At 36.7% G+C, this 17,500-nt stretch overlaps 2 protein-coding genes across 7 annotated transcripts in view; both read right to left on the bottom strand.

Annotated features, from left to right (window-relative positions):
• Positions 1-2,397, bottom strand: part of pus1 (pseudouridine synthase 1) — a 2,961-nt gene extending 564 nt beyond the window's left edge. Inside the window, exons 1-6 of one of the 2 annotated variants that reach the window (XM_026196442.1) lie at positions 2,303-2,397; positions 2,079-2,208; positions 1,782-2,011; positions 1,566-1,703; positions 785-887; positions 1-404 (exon numbers count right to left, since the gene is read on the bottom strand). The exon at positions 1-404 is cut by the window's left edge and continues 282 nt beyond it. In XM_026196442.1, coding sequence (XP_026052227.1) covers positions 1-404; positions 785-887; positions 1,566-1,703; positions 1,782-2,011; positions 2,079-2,148 — 945 coding nt within the window. In that variant the 5' untranslated portion in view covers positions 2,149-2,208; positions 2,303-2,397. The remainder of the gene's footprint in view (positions 405-784; positions 888-1,565; positions 1,704-1,781; positions 2,012-2,078; positions 2,209-2,302) is intronic. The other variant, XM_026196444.1, reaches the window with a different exon arrangement.
• Positions 2,398-2,871: 474 nt separating this feature from the next.
• Positions 2,872-17,500, bottom strand: part of ulk1b (unc-51 like autophagy activating kinase 1) — a 20,779-nt gene continuing 6,150 nt past the window's right edge. For 2 of the 5 annotated variants that reach the window (XM_026196434.1, XM_026196435.1), the window contains 24 exons: positions 17,465-17,500; positions 15,515-15,688; positions 14,671-14,744; positions 14,462-14,563; positions 14,262-14,320; positions 14,095-14,177; positions 13,924-13,974; positions 13,220-13,308; positions 12,435-12,603; positions 12,240-12,300; positions 11,690-11,779; positions 9,533-9,667; positions 8,798-8,940; positions 8,605-8,682; positions 8,154-8,383; positions 7,431-7,573; positions 7,129-7,244; positions 6,847-6,969; positions 6,581-6,753; positions 6,311-6,489; positions 6,056-6,174; positions 5,716-5,873; positions 5,474-5,609; positions 2,872-5,384 (listed from right to left, as the gene is read on the bottom strand). The exon at positions 17,465-17,500 is cut by the window's right edge and continues 1 nt beyond it. In XM_026196434.1, coding sequence (XP_026052219.1) covers positions 5,329-5,384; positions 5,474-5,609; positions 5,716-5,873; positions 6,056-6,174; positions 6,311-6,489; positions 6,581-6,753; positions 6,847-6,969; positions 7,129-7,244; positions 7,431-7,573; positions 8,154-8,383; positions 8,605-8,682; positions 8,798-8,940; positions 9,533-9,667; positions 11,690-11,779; positions 12,240-12,300; positions 12,435-12,603; positions 13,220-13,308; positions 13,924-13,974; positions 14,095-14,177; positions 14,262-14,320; positions 14,462-14,563; positions 14,671-14,744; positions 15,515-15,688; positions 17,465-17,500 — 2,777 coding nt within the window. In that variant the 3' untranslated portion in view covers positions 2,872-5,328. The remainder of the gene's footprint in view (positions 5,385-5,473; positions 5,610-5,715; positions 5,874-6,055; positions 6,175-6,310; positions 6,490-6,580; positions 6,754-6,846; positions 6,970-7,128; positions 7,245-7,430; positions 7,574-8,153; positions 8,384-8,604; positions 8,683-8,797; positions 8,941-9,532; positions 9,668-11,689; positions 11,780-12,239; positions 12,301-12,434; positions 12,604-13,219; positions 13,309-13,923; positions 13,975-14,094; positions 14,178-14,261; positions 14,321-14,461; positions 14,564-14,670; positions 14,745-15,514; positions 15,689-17,464) is intronic. The other 3 variants (XM_026196438.1, XM_026196436.1, XM_026196437.1) reach the window with 3 other exon arrangements.

Here is a 17,500-nt window from a genome sequence, read left to right as displayed (position 1 = left end):
CCTCTCGATCACTCTTTCATCCACATAGCCTTTGACCACAGCGATCACGAGACCGATCATCTTCCGGATCTGGTGCATCATGAAGCTCTGGCCTCTTACTGTGATGACGGCAAACTCAGCCTCCTGTCTCACAAATGGCTCTCCACAGGACATGTGGGTGATATAACGCTTGGCGCTGGGGTCCCGAGGACCTTTTTGTGAAGTGAAGTTGTGGAAGTTGTGAGTGCCTTTATACAGGCCAAATAAGCGGTTGACCTTCTGAAGGGTCTCTGAACTCAGACGGAATGACGTGTCTTCCTGGTTATAGTCCTTTGGGGAGAAAGACACAGTGGGAAGCATGTAGGAATACGTCCTGGCATCACAGTTGTTTTTGGAATTGAAGCCACCTGTGACCCTCTTGTAACCTGCAAGTTTGAGAACATTTAAATGATGTACAGATTTCCATCAGTGTTGTTAACGAACACGATTAAAAATCTTGTTTTGTTAATTGAAATAAAGCTGAAATGAATAAGAAATAAATAATAAATCCTAAGTCGAGAGGAAAAAAAATCATGGTGACTAACTCAAAATAAATACTGTAGTATTAAAATGACTAAAATACGAACTGAAATAAACATGGAAAAGCTATATAGAATTTTTTTTTGTTGTTTTTACTAAAACTAAAATGTAAACTGAAAATATAAAAATAAAAGCGGATTCAAACTATTAATATATAAGATGATAGAATACAAATAAAACACTGATTGAACAGGAAATATGAAAATAATAAACCATAAGGTCAGACCTAAAATTCTTATGTGAGGTGGCAGATGTGCATTAATTTTGTCCATGATGTTGTCAATCATCCACACCTTCAGAGACACAACTTGACCCACAGCAGAAACACCCTGTTAATCCAATGAGAAGAAATTAGAAATTATACTTAAAAATACATACATACATTATATATATATATATATATATATATATATACACACACACACACACACACACACACACACACACACACACACACACACACAAACACATAAGTGCTATCAAATGATTAATCACATCCAAAATAGTTTTACATTATATAATATGTATGTGTACTATGTATAGTATGTATATATATAATACACACACATACAGTATATATTTTGAAAATATTTACATTTATACATTTACATATTCTTATATTTTATTATATATATAATAATATAACATAACATATTTCTTAAATACATCCGTGCATGTGGTTGTATTTATATATACACAATAAATATACACAGTATCCACACACATATTATGTAAACAAATTAGTATTTTATTTTGGATGAATAATGGAATTATGGAAATTAATCATTTGACAGCACTATATATATATATATATATATATATATAAAATTATGATTCATATTTTATTTCAAATGTTATAAAATGTTTTTGGTTTGAATGTTTTCTGGTTTAATTGTATTTTTAATTACCTATGACAGCCCTCACTGTAATAAAATAAAATTATTTATATATTATTATTATTATTATTTTTTTTTTTTTACAATTGAGCATCAGGTTAAAATATCCACCTTATCTGTTCGTGCACACCGCTGGAAAGACATTTTCTTCATGTCATCTCCATGGCCCTCTGGAATACATCCTGCTCCCACAAGAGCAGTGACCAGTTCGTCCTCAATGGTTCTGAACTGAGAGTTCTTTGCATTTCTCTGGATGCACAGGACAAGTATTAATGCTTGGGCAGAACAGCAATATATAAATCACTGTGCTGTATCATCAGAACTTACCTGCATCCCATAGTACCCTTTGCCTGAATATGCCATCAGCAGGGCCACCTTTTTCTTGGGGTATTTCCTTTCATCCTGGTCTGTTTTCAGCCTCTTGTCTTCACACTCAGTGTCAGTGCGCGTGTCATCTGCTGGTCTCTTCAACGCTTTGATTTGGGCGTCTGATGAATCCTCAGTCATCTTGCTGGACATGCAAAATCCACGGAATTTTAATTTAGGATCAGGCCACCCTGAAAATCGTTTCAGTTAGCGCTGAATCTGTTAATTTGCAGCAGAATGCATGGTTAAGAAACTCACCCTTGCTTACGAGAGCTGGAATAAATGTGTGACTCGATAAAAAATGAATGATCCGACAGCACCTCAGCATGTCCCCACACTCTTCAGTGAGGGTCTCAGCAATGTCTTTTGAACAAAACCGACTGGACTTCTGTTAAATTAACATACATTTTTTACAATAAGTTAAATTAATTTAGAAAACAAAATGTTCATGTATTCATGACAGCAGTAAAATCTATATTTACCGCAACGACTTATTTACTTCCCCTCTACCATGCATACACCCACGTGGAGTGGCTGAACTTTCACATCTCGCCGAATATCGCGAGACCTAAATCGGGTTGCCAGGTTTTTTATAAAAAGTTAACAAGGGGACCATGCTTTTACAACCTTCATCTAACAGGTTTTTATTAATATTTTGAATCTGAAATACTTAGAATTTTTATTTTTATATTTAAAAGTTTCATTTTACTTAAGGTTTTAGTTATTTTGTTGTGTTTTGTCCTTTTTATGTCCGTGGTTCATATTCATTTTGATTTCATTTAGTTTTAGTTAAGTGATTTTTCATGATTTTATTTTTAGTTTTATTTTTAACTATAATAACACTGATTTACAGTTAATCATATTTATATATTCCTTTTAATAAATATAACTGTGATAACGTTCCAATTATCTTTAATAAATAAATATAATCATTAATTCATTTCTTCTAAAATGAAATTAAATATTTCACTATTAATTGTAAATATTTATCGGACTACAGCTAAAAAAAAAAGCAAAAAGAAAAACCTAAAAGGAGGTTAAAACAAAGACATTTATTTCAGCTTTTCTCTTTTATTGGTGCTGTACTGTTTAAAGCAAAAAGTTACACACTATATAGACATGAAAGAGTGTATACAAGGCTTTTTACAGAACAAACAACTGTAAATGTTTATCAACAGTCACAACTAAGAAGGTTCATATCTTTGGTGGGGAGAGGGTGACGTAAAGCAAATCTCCATGCGTTTGTTAAATGTACAAGTTTTAAAGCGATAATTTACAATTCAGATTTACACGATACTGAAAGATCAAGGTGAAACACATGTATGTCTTTATTACTGGAGAACAAAATGAGGACGTCAGACATCAGTGTAGTAATGCAAAACTGCTGAGCTCACATATTGCAAGTTTTACTGTCTGTAGATTAATGACAAAGTGATGCTTAAATCAGATGACCAAACACTTCATGCGGTACACAGCGATTAAAAGTGTCACGATACATCCAATGGTCATTTAGCAGTTGATGGATTTAACACAATTTTTATTTTATGCCTCTTAAAAAGCACAAGAAATACATTTAATGCAGCATAATCAGAGGAAAAAAAATGCTATTGCTTTTTTAACAAAGTTGTTAAAACTGCAATTGAACTGGTATGTATGACAGCAAAAAATGCATGTTACTTTGATGGCAACTGGCCTTTGGAACTGAAAACAGAAATAATAGCTTATGTCTCACTATCATGACACCGCACTTCAGTTTATTCAAAGAAATCTAGTATGTATGATATTTAAACACACACAAATACATTCACACACACATTAAAAAGTGAAGCAAAACGAAATCAATCTCACTGCATCCCAACCCAGTCAAATTCAACCAATCGAAACACAACTCTGACAATGTACAAAAAAAAAGACAAAGAAATTATTTTTTTTCAGTGTTTCAGTTTTTGCTTTTTTGCTTTAAAGGCACATTTTAAAAATGTTTTAAATATTTTTTTTTTTCATGTACAACACAGTTGAAATAAGGCTAAAAAGCACTCACTATATAACTCTACAAAGAAAGTAAGGAAATGTGGTGTTCACACTAAATGGTCCGTTCGATTTTGAATGTCTTCTGCTTACCTAACAAAAGAATCTTCAAACAGTGCAATCTAGAATTGACTACTATCTTAAGATCTGTTCTTTAAATACCTGCTTCAGATTATACACAGCTCACATCAACAACAGCAACAACCATGCATGCACAACCCAAAAGGAAGTACATTCTGTCCTCAAAAAACAAAAACAAAACAAAACAAAAAACACTAAAAATGGCCATTAAAGTCCCAGTTTAATCTAAATCAGGAACAGGACTGATCATCAGGGCACACATGTGATTCGGTATAATCAAGAGTTCCTTAAAAATTCAGCAGTTTTTGATGCCAACGGCAACCAATATTGAGCGGGCTGACATTAACACCGCCTTTATCTAATCTAGAAAAATTCACTAAAGATTTTTTGGCATAATATTTAGACCGAATAACAACTAAAATCCTCTGTAATTGCGCAGCAAATTTCTGTCTTGCCCTAATGCAAAAAAAAAACAAAAAACACCTACATTCAGACAAATGATTGCCAAAACCAAAATAAAAACACAATAATAGCTTTTAAAAAAAGAAGAAACTGAACCGGCCACAATATTAATTTCCTAGACATTTTAAGGAGGAAACAGGGACTTGACATGCTCTTACTTGGTAAACATTCACTAAAGTGCTACAAATGATTTAGCTGGCTTTATACAGTTTCCTTCTCAGGAACAATGACAATGTCTATTAAGTAATTGGCAAAACTAACACTTTTTTGAATGGCTTGTAATTTGGTCATTGAATTTCTGATTGAACTCCCCAGTGAGGGAGTATTTGGGCCTCTTATAACATTCAAATGGTGCACAGATCGCAACATTCATCCAAAGAGTGTATCTACTTCTAACTGGACATTTGGAATTAAACCAACCAAACAAAATGACTTTAACTTCAATCACACAAAGCACTCCCAAATACACTATTAAATCACTTATAATCATCTTAATCGTGTTCTATAACGTCTCTCTGCTAGTTAATGTAGTGAATGGCCAGGTCCCTGACTACAAAACTAAGGAAACTCTAAGAAACTGATGTTCTGGAGTGGATAAACCTCATCTAAGATTGCACAACCCATTTATAACATGCAACCAATTCCTATGTGAGCCAACAACTGCATTGAGCAACATGTTTATACTACACTTTAAACTCAGTGAGAGAATAATTGTTGAAACAGGTCACAGGTGTTATTCTGTCCTTCTGTGTTTGTGATTTTGTGAAGCGGCAACACATCCAAATCTTCGCATCTCTCCACCATAATGACATCAGCTGTCAATCAGGTTAACGTGGTCCAATCAGAGGGCTGTTCACTCCCCCACAGCACTGGAAAAAGATTGCATGAGGGAGAAACGGGAATCTTGATGGTGTAACAGCTGCATGGTGGAGAGGTTTTACACACAGAGACCCGACTGCAAGGCGCTGAGACGGCGTTCGATGCATTGCTTACCTACAGAGAAATATCATACTGGTTATGCGAATGATCTCAAAGTGACATCTTAAACGTTAAAGCATGCTGAAGTCTATTGTATTACTCACACTTGCTAACGCTGAGGATGTCAGCCTGATCTGTGAAGAGCAGAGACAGACCCTCCATAAGCAGCAAGGCCTTATGGTAGCGCTGAACTGATGCTTCCCCTTGATGAAACATCTCATCTAGAGCAGCCGTCTGCACCTGTAAAACCAGGCCACTTCTTAAAAACACTTGAGCAACTGTCAAAAGCCAACAATTCACGACAGAAAAAAGAATGGAAGTCGTAATTTCCCAAGGGTTTTCTTACCATCTGTACAGTGTGGCTGAAAAGGAGCCTCTCTGCGGTGATGCTGTTGATGTGGTCCATGAGTTTGTGTTTACGGGAGAAGAATCGCTCCAGGTGAGCGCTCAGAGAACGGCACGACATCACGCTGGACTTATACAGGTCATTCAGCCTCCTCACCACTGAAAGACAAAAAATCATGATAAAAAATCTCCTCAGTTCCACTTTATGGACGTTTTTATTGACTTGCATGAAAACTACTGTTAGTCTCAAGTATTTGTGCATTGGAAAATGCAATTGTACTATATTTTAGCTCTTTAAAACACTGTGGGTCAGTGTATCTACACCAGGTTGGTTTGCTGACCTTGTTTGACGGTGGTCGAGGGGTAGAGTTTTCCCTGCTTGATGCCTTCCATGGCTGTTTGTAGAGAAGATGACAGAAGCTCTGCAATCTTCATGTAAAGCACCAACTGCTCAGCATAACTGTAAAATAAATGCACACGCAAGTCTTCATTTCTGTTTTAATGATTTTTGACAACACTAGTGACACTGTCCTTCTGCTGTTAACATGTATAGCACAAACAGCAACTGTGATCCATTGCTAGAGAGATCTTCTCACCTCCACTCTCGGCTCAGAGAGCTGATCTGGTCGGCAACCAGGCTTTGCTGCTGGAGCAGGCTGGTGGAAGAGAGATCGGCCCGGGCATCCTCTCCACCCCGGGCTCCTGCCACCTCCACCATACAGCGAGCAAAGTCCAGCATGAACCTGAGCCTGCGCAGAGTCTCCGTGTGTTCTTGCTGCGGTGGAGAGAGAAGTGTGGCGTTGAACTCAAACATAAACTTGCTAACATGATCCTATCAAAAAGTAATGCACTAATTTAGTGCTTACCTCCATTAGGGTCTCCTCTGGTAGTTCAGGGGCTTCAAAAGTCACGGCTGAGATGGGGTCAGTAAACCCATAGCGGGGACTTGAGGGCCCCTCATAGCCATCCATAAAAATGCCTGTCTGTGGGTAGCGGCTGGTGAGGGACCCTATAGGACTAATGGAGCTTGAAGAGCCTGCTGTGAGACATTGAGGGGCTTGGGTCAGCACTACCCTGAAGGATCCATGTTAAATCTAAATAGAGTCAAAACTGGAGGGGACATATAACTCACCTGAGTACTTCCTTGTGCGAGAACTCTGAGGAGGTGTTCCTCCACTGGGAGGAGATCCAACGGTAAACACCACTCGAGCAGGGCTACCTGAGCCCACCACGAAGCCTCCACCACCAGGTGGCGCTGTGAGCGGAACAACAAGACTGTGTTACATTGTATATACCTTATTAAAGACTGGAGTTACGGCTGACAAAATCACATTCACATTCTAAAATATATTAAAATGATAAAAAAGGTTAATTTAAACATTTATAAATTTAATACATTTGTCAACAAGATCACCTGTGATGTCTATGGCTCTGTCAGTGTTGAGATTCTCCATGCTGCCTCTTTCTCCTCGCTGCCCCCCAAACGCTGCCATCAGCAGCACATCAGATAGGCGGCTAGCACTCTGAGACCTGCCCCGACAAGAAAAAGAGTGAAGAAGATTATAATAGAGAAAGCAAAAAAGAGAAAAAAAAATAAATAAAAGGAGAAAGTAATGCAAAGGACAGCGAGGGTTGTATCAGCTTGAGTCCAGGGTTCCGTTCCAAAACTAGAAGAGCTGACTAGCTTCAATATCCATCCAATTCTTTTTTTCTTACCTCCTAAAGCCCTTCTTCTCCTCAGGCTGGTAGGCAGGTGACAAACTAGCCTCTCCCTGAGCTGGTCTGAGGCCCTGGTGGGTCAGAAACGTGACCATGTTCGGGGAACTCGGGGGCTTGGGAAACTCAAACGGGGGCATGGCCTGGGATGGAGAAAGAAGAGGACTTTTTTGTACATTATTTGTTTTCATTGATCAGATAGTATTCACAACAGCATTTAAAAAATCTGGGATCAAGAAGATAAAAAAAGTGATTTATTCAGCAAGAATGCATTAAATTAGTCAAAAATGGCAATAAAGACATGTATAATGTTACAAGACATTTTAATTTCATTTTAACCTGCCTATTGAAAGAATCCTTAAATGAAAAAATAAAAAAGCTAAATATAAGAAATCTTTCTTGTGCACCAAATCAGCACATTAGAATGATTTCTGAAGGATCAGAAGTGACCCCGAAGACTAGAGTAATGATGATGAAAAACATTTAACAAAAATAAATTACATTTTAATATATATTAATGCAAACCAGCAAAAAAATAAAATAAAAATAAAATAAAATATTGCACAATATTACTGTTTTTACTGTTTCAAATAAATACAGCCTTTGAGAGCATAAGTGACTTCTTTCAAAAATATATAAAACAAAAAATCTTGGAAACCCCCAACTTTCATCAAGAGTTTATACTGAGAGCTCATGGACATACAAACCGACATGAAATCTTACTCTGGAAGGAGAACCCAGGATGGTTGGTAGGGGGTTGCGTTGCATAAGTTCACTGAGCCTGGGTGAAGAGTGCATGGTCCTAAAGGGCATCATGTTTCCCTGAGGGGCCACCACCGGGTCTGAATGCTGCTTCCTGATCTTCTGCCTGCACCCACCAGCCGCCTCCAGCAAACAGGGGGCACTGTTGAGCCGAGTGCCCAGACCCTGCTGCTGTGGCCGAGCCTTGGTTTCTAAACAGACAGGAAGGGGTTCAAAAGGAGTCATCCAAAAAAAAAAAAAAAACCCTAATGAATAACATTCACATTCTGGGAAGAGCTGAAAGCAATTGTTTCCCAACTTTTTTGACATGCACAATATTTACAAAAGGGAAAGTAATTAGGCTACGAAATACTGTCAAGCCATTTAAAAAAAATGACAAAATAGTATGCAAACAGAGGAAAAATGATTTTACCTCCACCCCGAGAGCCCCTGTGACCCATTTCTGCAGCTGTTGGGCAAACTTGGCCTGGCAACTCTGGAATTGTGCCCACTTTCGAAACGAAAGCAAAGTAGAGAAGGACAGACAGAGTAAGTTCAGAAGCACAAGGGTTCTTAAATCATCTTTAGCTAGTGACATGACTAGGTCAAAAGAAAGCATCCCTCACCCTGTGGAGAGAGCTGGAAGGGTTTCGCGCCTCCTGTAGACAGCCTGCGGGAAGTGAGAGCAGAACCAGACTGAGGAGGTGAAGGCCCTGTCCTTCCACTAGCCAGAAAGCTCCCGCTACCACATCTCTGGACCGTGCCAGACCTGCCAAAGAAAGACAGAAGGAAGGAAGAAAAGAAAGAGAGAAAAGAGAAGAAAATTAAATCAACATTTGCCAACTGAACTGAATAAATTTAGATACAAAACAATTAAAATTTGAATAAGGAAACAGAAATTCAAGGAAAAGCATGTACTACTTTATTTGTATTTAATATTTTAAAATTTTCGGTATGAATTACCACTTTATAATACAAACAAAAAATATTTCTAGAAAATTGTATTGAATTATTTTTAATAAATTAACTTCCGTTTTACAGACCATGTTGTAACAATACTATCCCAAACTATTTACATTAAAAAAATTGTGATACAGTTTTGCTCAATTAACGGCACTGAACTTAAAGAACATCAAGTATATAGAAGTTTAGAGGAATACATCTTTTCGCTTGAGAAGAATATTATTTTACATAAAGCAAAACTTGTTTTGCACCAAAGAAATGGCTCTGTTGTGTAAAAGTGTTGACCTTCTTTGAATTAAAATTCAGTTAATGCCTCTTTTTGTCATTCCAAATCAACTTTTGTGGAGCATGGCCAAGTGAATTTCAAGGAGGAAATACCAGGAATGTCTTTCACTCACTGTGGAGAGCCCTCTTGACCTGGGAACTGGAGGTTTTGCTCCATGCGCTGGTAGTTGTGAATCTGTGAGGGGACTGGAATGGGTACGGACTGCCCATAGTTGCCATAGTTACTCCCAGAAATCTCACTCGGCCTGCTAAGAATGAGGTGGAAATAAAAAAACAGAGGGAGGACCAAAGATATGGAGCAAATGAACAAATAGAAAGAGAAGCAGACAGAAAAAAGGGAAAACACAAAAGCACAAACATCAGTATCTTCTAGCACCCGATCGATAAGATAAAATAATTTTAGATCTCATTTCTGGAGAGAAGCAGAGGCTGGGAGAGATCTATAACTGCCTATTGTGCGAGGCTGCGGGTTTCATGGGCTGTGTTTAATAATGAAGGACAACAGGACGATCTGTGCCCATCAAAGATGCAATCCTCAAGCCAATCTAGGACTCATTTCCCTTGTGGCAAAAGCTCTGAACTTCAATGACCCAGAAACCAAAGAGTGAAAAGATTAGCCTTTGCTACTAGACAGGAAAAGTCATTCTATGTCTTGCTGCTACATGTAGAAACTGTGACCTAAAAAGGCCTGTGCTGATAGACGATAGTATCGTGTATCGACGATAGTCAGAGATATCGACGGAAGCAGATCTCTCTGTCGATATTAGGCTCATTCTCCTATTAATGTATTAAATTATAATAAAAACTATTCTTGTTTTTATTAGGCGGCCTATAATAATTTGGCCATCAAAATGCCCAGCTATTTCACTTCAGCACCACATTTCACACACACACACACACACACACGCTCGCCCGCGTGTGCGCGCATAAGAGGATTAGAGCCTGTAGGTGAAGATGTAACGCTTTGACTCGGATAAATCATTAAATCCGTGAAATGAAAGAGAGAAAACAAGTTTTGGTGTCCCAAAACAAGAGTTGGTGTCCCACACATTTAATGGCTGGTATACATCAACGCACTCTTCTCATATATGAGAGATTAACACTTTCTTGACGTTACAAATAAAGTAAAGACCGAACTTATCATCCATAGTGGTTCTCATGTAGTCTTTCTACGTCATCACCACATAGTGTGCATTATAAAGTAGGTGATCAGTCTCCTAAAGGACACACCACACTATAATGTGATGCATGCAAAATGCATAATTTTGGCCGTTACAAAGTCTCCATCCACAAACAGATGTACATCGTCTGCAAATATAAGGTATTTCAATGCATTTTAACATGTAATGTGAACGGCCTATATATGTGCAATATTTTAAACCAGCCCTCACTAACTGAGTTTAATGTCACAGTTATGTTAGTATGCATCTCATTCTTGTTTCTGTGGTGGTAAGTCGGTCTCATCATGAGGTGCGCGGTCCGGAGCGCTGCATGACTGATGCAGTTCAATTCAACTTTACTCCAAATATATCAACTTACCGGTTTTGAATACTTTATATTTAACTTGTTCATTTATGTCCAATATTAGTGTTAAAATGTTGGACTTAAAAGAAATCTTCTATTGATCTTCACCGTTGACTGATTTTGCAGAATAATTTTGACTGATAACTTACGTTCGCAGATGCAGCAAATTTGTCACAGGATGCGCGATATGAACTAGCTGTTTTAAATACGGTATTTTTATATATTTATCATTAGTTTATCAGTGTATTTGAAAGTATATATTTTCAATTATTGGTGATTCCATAGTTCACTAAATAGTTATGCTATGGCAAGAACAAAGAGTCTCTCTCTTGCTCCACCCATGCACGATAATATCGTGTATCGTCGATCCCACAGGCTGACGATATGATGATTTGAAAAATGACCATATGGCCCATCACTAGTTTCTACTCGTAACTTGCATGTAGGGATGTGCAAAACTACATATTTTTCAAAATGCACTGGTGGGTTCTCTGAATCTTTCAATACACCAATTAAAGCACCAACTAAAACATAAACAAATTAAATAAACATTTATATAAAAAATAGATACAAATAAAATAAATAAATGTAAACTTAAATAAATATAAATGTAAAAAGTAAAAAAAAAAAAAAAAAGACTGGACACCTAGCATGACTCATCCTGTTTGCTAAGAAGAAAACAGCTGAAATGCCCTGACATGAAAAGGTCATTTTGTTAGTCATTTTTCATCCGACTGTGTTCTTACCCGCTGGGTCCTGGAGAGCTGCTGTAGGAGGGAGAACGTGGCGGGGTTTTTCCTTGACTGCATTGACCTCCAGACGCCAGAAGAGAACTCCTAAAGCAGGAGAGAGATGGAGAACATTAGCAGTGGATTCATGCAAAATGATACTATAGAATATGTTAGCATGGTTAATTAGTGAGGGAAATTTACTCCATTGAAGTGTATCAAACTGAAGATTTAATTATGCAAGCCGTACAGGCTTTACAACCAACCATAAATAATATGCCAAGTATGTGCAGTTTCTTATTTTATATATTACCATTCCAAAGTTTGTTTGTTTTTTTGCCAAGAAAGAAAATTGTTCTCTTTTTTTCAGAACTAATCAAGAGTGATTTATAATGTTAAGTTTTTATTTCAAATAAATGCTATTCTAATGAACTTTCTATTACTCAAAGAATTAAAAAATGCCCCAGGAATCAAACCTGGTTTTTAAATTTGTATTATAGATTAACTTTTATAGTCAAGCAGGAAAGAGATTTTGTGGGTTCTGTGAACAGTTGAAGTGAGCTCTTACCCACTATACATCAGACTGTCCTGGAGAACCTTTCCTGTCGGCATCTCACAGGTAAGCTCACCTAAAAAGACAGAGGGGAAAAAAGATGATAAATGCCCAGAGATCCCACTTTAACAGGACGGTAACAATGTTTGTTAAATGAGGAGAAAGAAAAGAAATATAATAGCTGGCAGGACAAAGTTCTCGCAGGCTTACTGGGGAAATGAGCTGGAACCATGACAAAATCATCAGTGTCACAAGACGAGTTCTTGCTACTGCTGCCGCCTCCGCCACCTCCCGAGTCCTTCAGCAGGGATCCTGGAGAATCCTGGGTAGGGGAGGCTAACGCCTTTGCACGGACCTGCTGGATTTCTGCAAGGGATTGCTACAAAATATAAAAGAGAATGAGTTCTGAGAGTGACATAGTCCTGGCTGAATCATTAATATCCAGTCCAGCTAAAACCAGGTATCATTTATGAATGCAAGATCATAAAAATAGCTTTTTTTAATGTCATCTGAGACAGCATATATTTACAAAAATATAAACATTATAATACACTTGATGGAATATATTTAAATATCATTTATTGTTCGTCAGCAATAGTAGTGTATGTATTCTTTAGGCAAATGCTAAAAAAAAAAGCTTTTTTTTAAATCAATCAATATTTAAATTGATGATAACTGAAATGAAGATTGAAGATGAAGATGATTTCTTTGCTGTTAAAGCCCTGACCTCTATACAGCATTCTGATACCATGAGACCCAAAAAATACCACAAAACACAGAGCTGATTAACATGTGGCTCCTATCACGGATTAGTTACAAGCCACCATAAAATGTTAAGAAAGTGCATCTTTGTTTGAGAAGGCAGCTGGCTGCTGTGCTTATTTATCTTCATGTCTGTGACAAACTCCTGACACTCCAACATTTATTAGTGCAGCTGACACAATGAATCACCACTGAACATGGACATGAACACACACACACACACACACACTTACAGGAGGAGAGGCCAGGTGTGAGGTCGACGAACTGCTGCATGAGCTTGCAGAGGCTGAATTAGGAAAGCAAGTCACGGTCACTGGAGCAGCTGTGAAGAACACAGACACACATTTCCAGAAATACAATGACAAATATATATTTTTGCCTTCTAATTAGTTTATATTCAAATCACTGGAGTAAAACTCAAATAATGAGTTAAATCATATTTAGCTGTCTCCTGCATTTTGTAACCCAATGAATAAATAAACACCCAAAACACAAAAAATGTATTCTCACATTATGACCATGTTATAGCATACTGTATGAAAAAACTATTCAGTAATATTTTTGTTTATTTAATGTGAAATGGATAACTACAAACCAACATTCAGTCCCAATTTTGTTACCCCCTACTGACTTATATTAAGATTCTGGTGTTGCAATTATTCTAATAAATTATGCTGTAACAGTTAAAATTTTTTTGATATACAGTGATTCAATTTTTTCATTTGCAAAGTTTAGAAAAAAGTCTGTTTATTTAATATTAATAGAAAATAATCATGGTATTAAACCAAATTTTAGTAGCAAGGATGCAAACCCAAAACATTTTTTTAACAAAACAGCTTAAAAAATATTTAACAATAATCGTTTTCTAAAGATTAAAGCATTACTGACCATTTAAAATGGTCAAAACACAGTTTTAAATGGCAGTGCAATAACTCACACTTCTTCATAGAGGAGCTTGCCTCCAAGAAAGGGTGCCTGAAGAATTCATCTATAAAAACACAAATATTTCACACTCAGCTTAAGAAGAATGCATGGTTGCCAAAACTAAACTTATAAATAGCAAACATCGCCTCGTCATCTAGTGGACATAGACACTCAGGATACTGACCAAAGTCCATACGGTCCTTATGGTTCCTCTGCAGGAGGCCAAGCAGCAGGTGTCTGAGATGGCTGGAAGTTTCTCTGGGAATGCTGTAGAGAAAGAGCAGAATCTGTACTCCCAAACTAATCTGAAAAGTATCATTAACTATCAGAATCAATAAGAAATGGACATACTTTGGGCTAAGAGTTTTATTTTTCTCATAAAACAATCTGAGGTCCTGGGGACTGCTGGCCTGAAGGATGGACAATCACAACAAACTTAACATCGCAAAACAAGTACTTTTTATATTATTGCTTTCTTCCTAATGCCGTAATATCTCAGACTTGAAAGTGACGTCATCTATTTAATAAACTATAATTAGAATGGTACAAACCTGAAATGGAGCTTTCCCAGTCAGGCACTGAAACACAATGGTCCCTATACTCCACAGGTCAGCCTTGGCATCATAGGTCTGTGACATAATAACCTCAGGTGCCTGGCGAATAGCATTTCAGAGTTACAATAAATGAGATATAATGAGAATAATCACAATGATGCACATGTATATGATAAGTTTGAAAAGGAAATGTAAAAATTTTGTACCATGTACATGGGGGATCCACAGAGTGTGGCGGCCATCATGTTGTTCTGGAGGTACCGTGCGAAGCCAAAGTCAGCTGAGGAGACCAAAAGAAGATTTTACAAACTGCTGTGCTGGTGGACTATGGGTAATGGCAAAACAGGTGTAGACAAAAGAGAATACTTAAATTTTAACAAACACTTATTGGTCTATTCTGTTACCGATATTTGCCACTTCCTCTCTTATTTGAAATGTTGGCATCAAAATAGATAGTATTTTAATCATATTTTAAATCAGTTCAAAAACACCTGCATTAAGTTTTATTGCTGCATCATCAAATAATTTCTAATGAACATGGATTGGATCCATTTAACATTCAACAGGCCTACATAAACACAACAGAACAAAGATACATATTAAATAAACAGTGCTTTTTAGGTAGGTTAAACAGTTTTCAGATACAGAAATAAAGTAAACAAACGTAAAATAACTTAAATGTATAAATTAAATGCATATTAATCCTTCTTTATTGTAACAAACTTCATTATGACTCATGTTCTAATTTGTTTTTGTATACATTTTTATATTTTTTGCACGTTTAAATATGTATATATTATCATATGCACTGAGACGGGAGCGGTATGTATCAACTCGTCTAAGTTGAAGGAAGAACATAGTGGAATATGGAAAATCGGTGGCGTTTTCTTTAAGCAGAACACAAACAGAATGTTACAAATAAGGCTTGGTTAGCAAAAGCCAGACTTGCTTAAGCATATGGACACAGTATCTAGAGTTTCTAATGCTCTGAAAGTTGAAAATGTATAAACGATAAACTAGAAGAAAAAACACTGGCACTGGCTCACACACCTATCTTGATGCAAGTGTTATTGGAGTTGGACTTTCGGCCTGCAGGAAGGGACAACAGGATGTTCTGGGGTTTCAGGTCTCTGTGGATGATCCCCTTGGCCTGAAGGACCCTCATGGCCCCCGCGATCTGCTGCAGGAATACTCGGATGGTGTCTTCACTTAAAGTGCCCTTAGCTAAAAGAGCATTAGAGTAAAGATGAGTTCACTGGGGCTGGGCAATATATAGCTATTGAATGTTTACAATATATTAATACGATTTTGCTGGAGATACAAAACAAAGCAGCATTATTACAGTTGACATAAATTAAAATAGTTAAATGTAATTTAACAGTGTGGGCAATAAACAATACTGTTCAAATGTTTGATTTGTTTTGTTTTTATGCTTAAAATTACAGTGAAATACTACAATTTAAAATAACTTTAATATTGAATATATTTTAAAAAGCAATTTATTACTGTACTAGCTAGTATCAGTTACTCCAGTCTTCCAGTGTCATGTGATCCTTCAGAAATCATACTCAGATAATGCTCAAGAAACATTACCGTATTTTCCGGCACTTTTTTTTCATAGTTTGGCTGGTCCTGCGACTTATTGTCAGGTGCGATTTATTTATAAAAATTAATTTGACATGAACAAAGAGAAATTAACTAAGAGACATGAACCAATAGAAAACATTACCGTCTCCAGCCGCCAGAGGGAGCTCTATGCTGCTCAGTGCTCCTGTAGTCTACACTGAAGACATAGAGCGCCCTCTCGTGGCTGTAGACGGTAATGTTTTCTCTTGGTTCTTGGTTCTAAATAAATGCGACTTATAGTCCAGAGAGACTTATATGTTTTTTTTCCTCATCATGACCTATTTATGGACTGATGCGACTTATACTCAGGCGCGACTTATAGTCCGAAAAATATGGTACTTAGTATTATCAAATGCTGAACACAGCTGTGCTGCTTAATATTTTTTGGGGAAAATGATACATTTTTCTCTATTCATAGTATGACCAAAGTTCAAAGGAAAATTATTCGTTTGAAATATAGACTTTTTTTTAACATTTTAAAATGTCAAATATAATTGAATGCATCCTTGCTGAATTAACTATTCATTTATTTTTAAAATACATCTAGCCTAACTGACCCCAATCTTTTCAATGGTAGTGCATCTTGACATTTAACTAGATTGTTAATGAATTTATGTCTTCCCATTCACAATAAGTATTTAACCATTTAAGTAATTTCAGATCAAATTCCTAAATAGAATACCATCAAAAAGCACAGAGATAATGTTTTCTATTAAGTCACCTGGCCTTGACTTAACTACACTATTTTTACAGTTTATGTAACATATTGTAACCAGTTACAGATTTTACAGGCAAATCAAATGCAAATTCAACCTGCAATCCTTTTATAGTGCTAAGAAAGCACTGCATAGCTACCGTCTATAAATTCAAATACTACTGCATATACAAGCAAAGCAATATGCTGTAGAGATTCGCCTTCTTTTTTTCTCATGTCAAGATTCCATAAGAAAGAAAACGGTTGTGTCTGGACTTTCAGAGCAACTGCTTCCTCTGAAAACAAGCTCACACCCTACAGTCAACAGTTGCAGCTTCCTCAGACCCGCTTTTAACAAAACTTTCATACACAAACACACAAAACCCTAAACACTTCTGGCCTAACTTCCTGAGTTTGGTTTTGCATGCTTTTGATATAAACTGATATCACTTTTTATATCACGCAAACAAAATCTGCAAAAAACCTTAGTAATTAAAGCGAAGTCGAACATCCCTACTTTATCAAAGCAGAATTTTACTCCAATCAAATTCAAATTATGTATTATTAAGAGTGAACACATAATTTAATAAAGAAGGCTGGTGTGTTGAGAATCTAGAGAGCAAATAAAAAAACAAAAACAAAAAAAGGTCAAAGCATGATAAATTAAATGTACCACTTACAGTGCAAGTAGTCAGCCAGATCTCCCCCATTGCAGT

The sequence above is a fragment of the Carassius auratus genome, chromosome 21 (genome assembly GCF_003368295.1).
Source record: "Carassius auratus strain Wakin chromosome 21, ASM336829v1, whole genome shotgun sequence".
In the NCBI taxonomy this organism is placed as follows: Eukaryota; Metazoa; Chordata; class Actinopteri; order Cypriniformes; family Cyprinidae; genus Carassius; species Carassius auratus.
The sequence above is the reverse complement of the archived record's forward strand: the minus strand, read 5'-3'. Positions and strand labels throughout refer to the sequence as shown.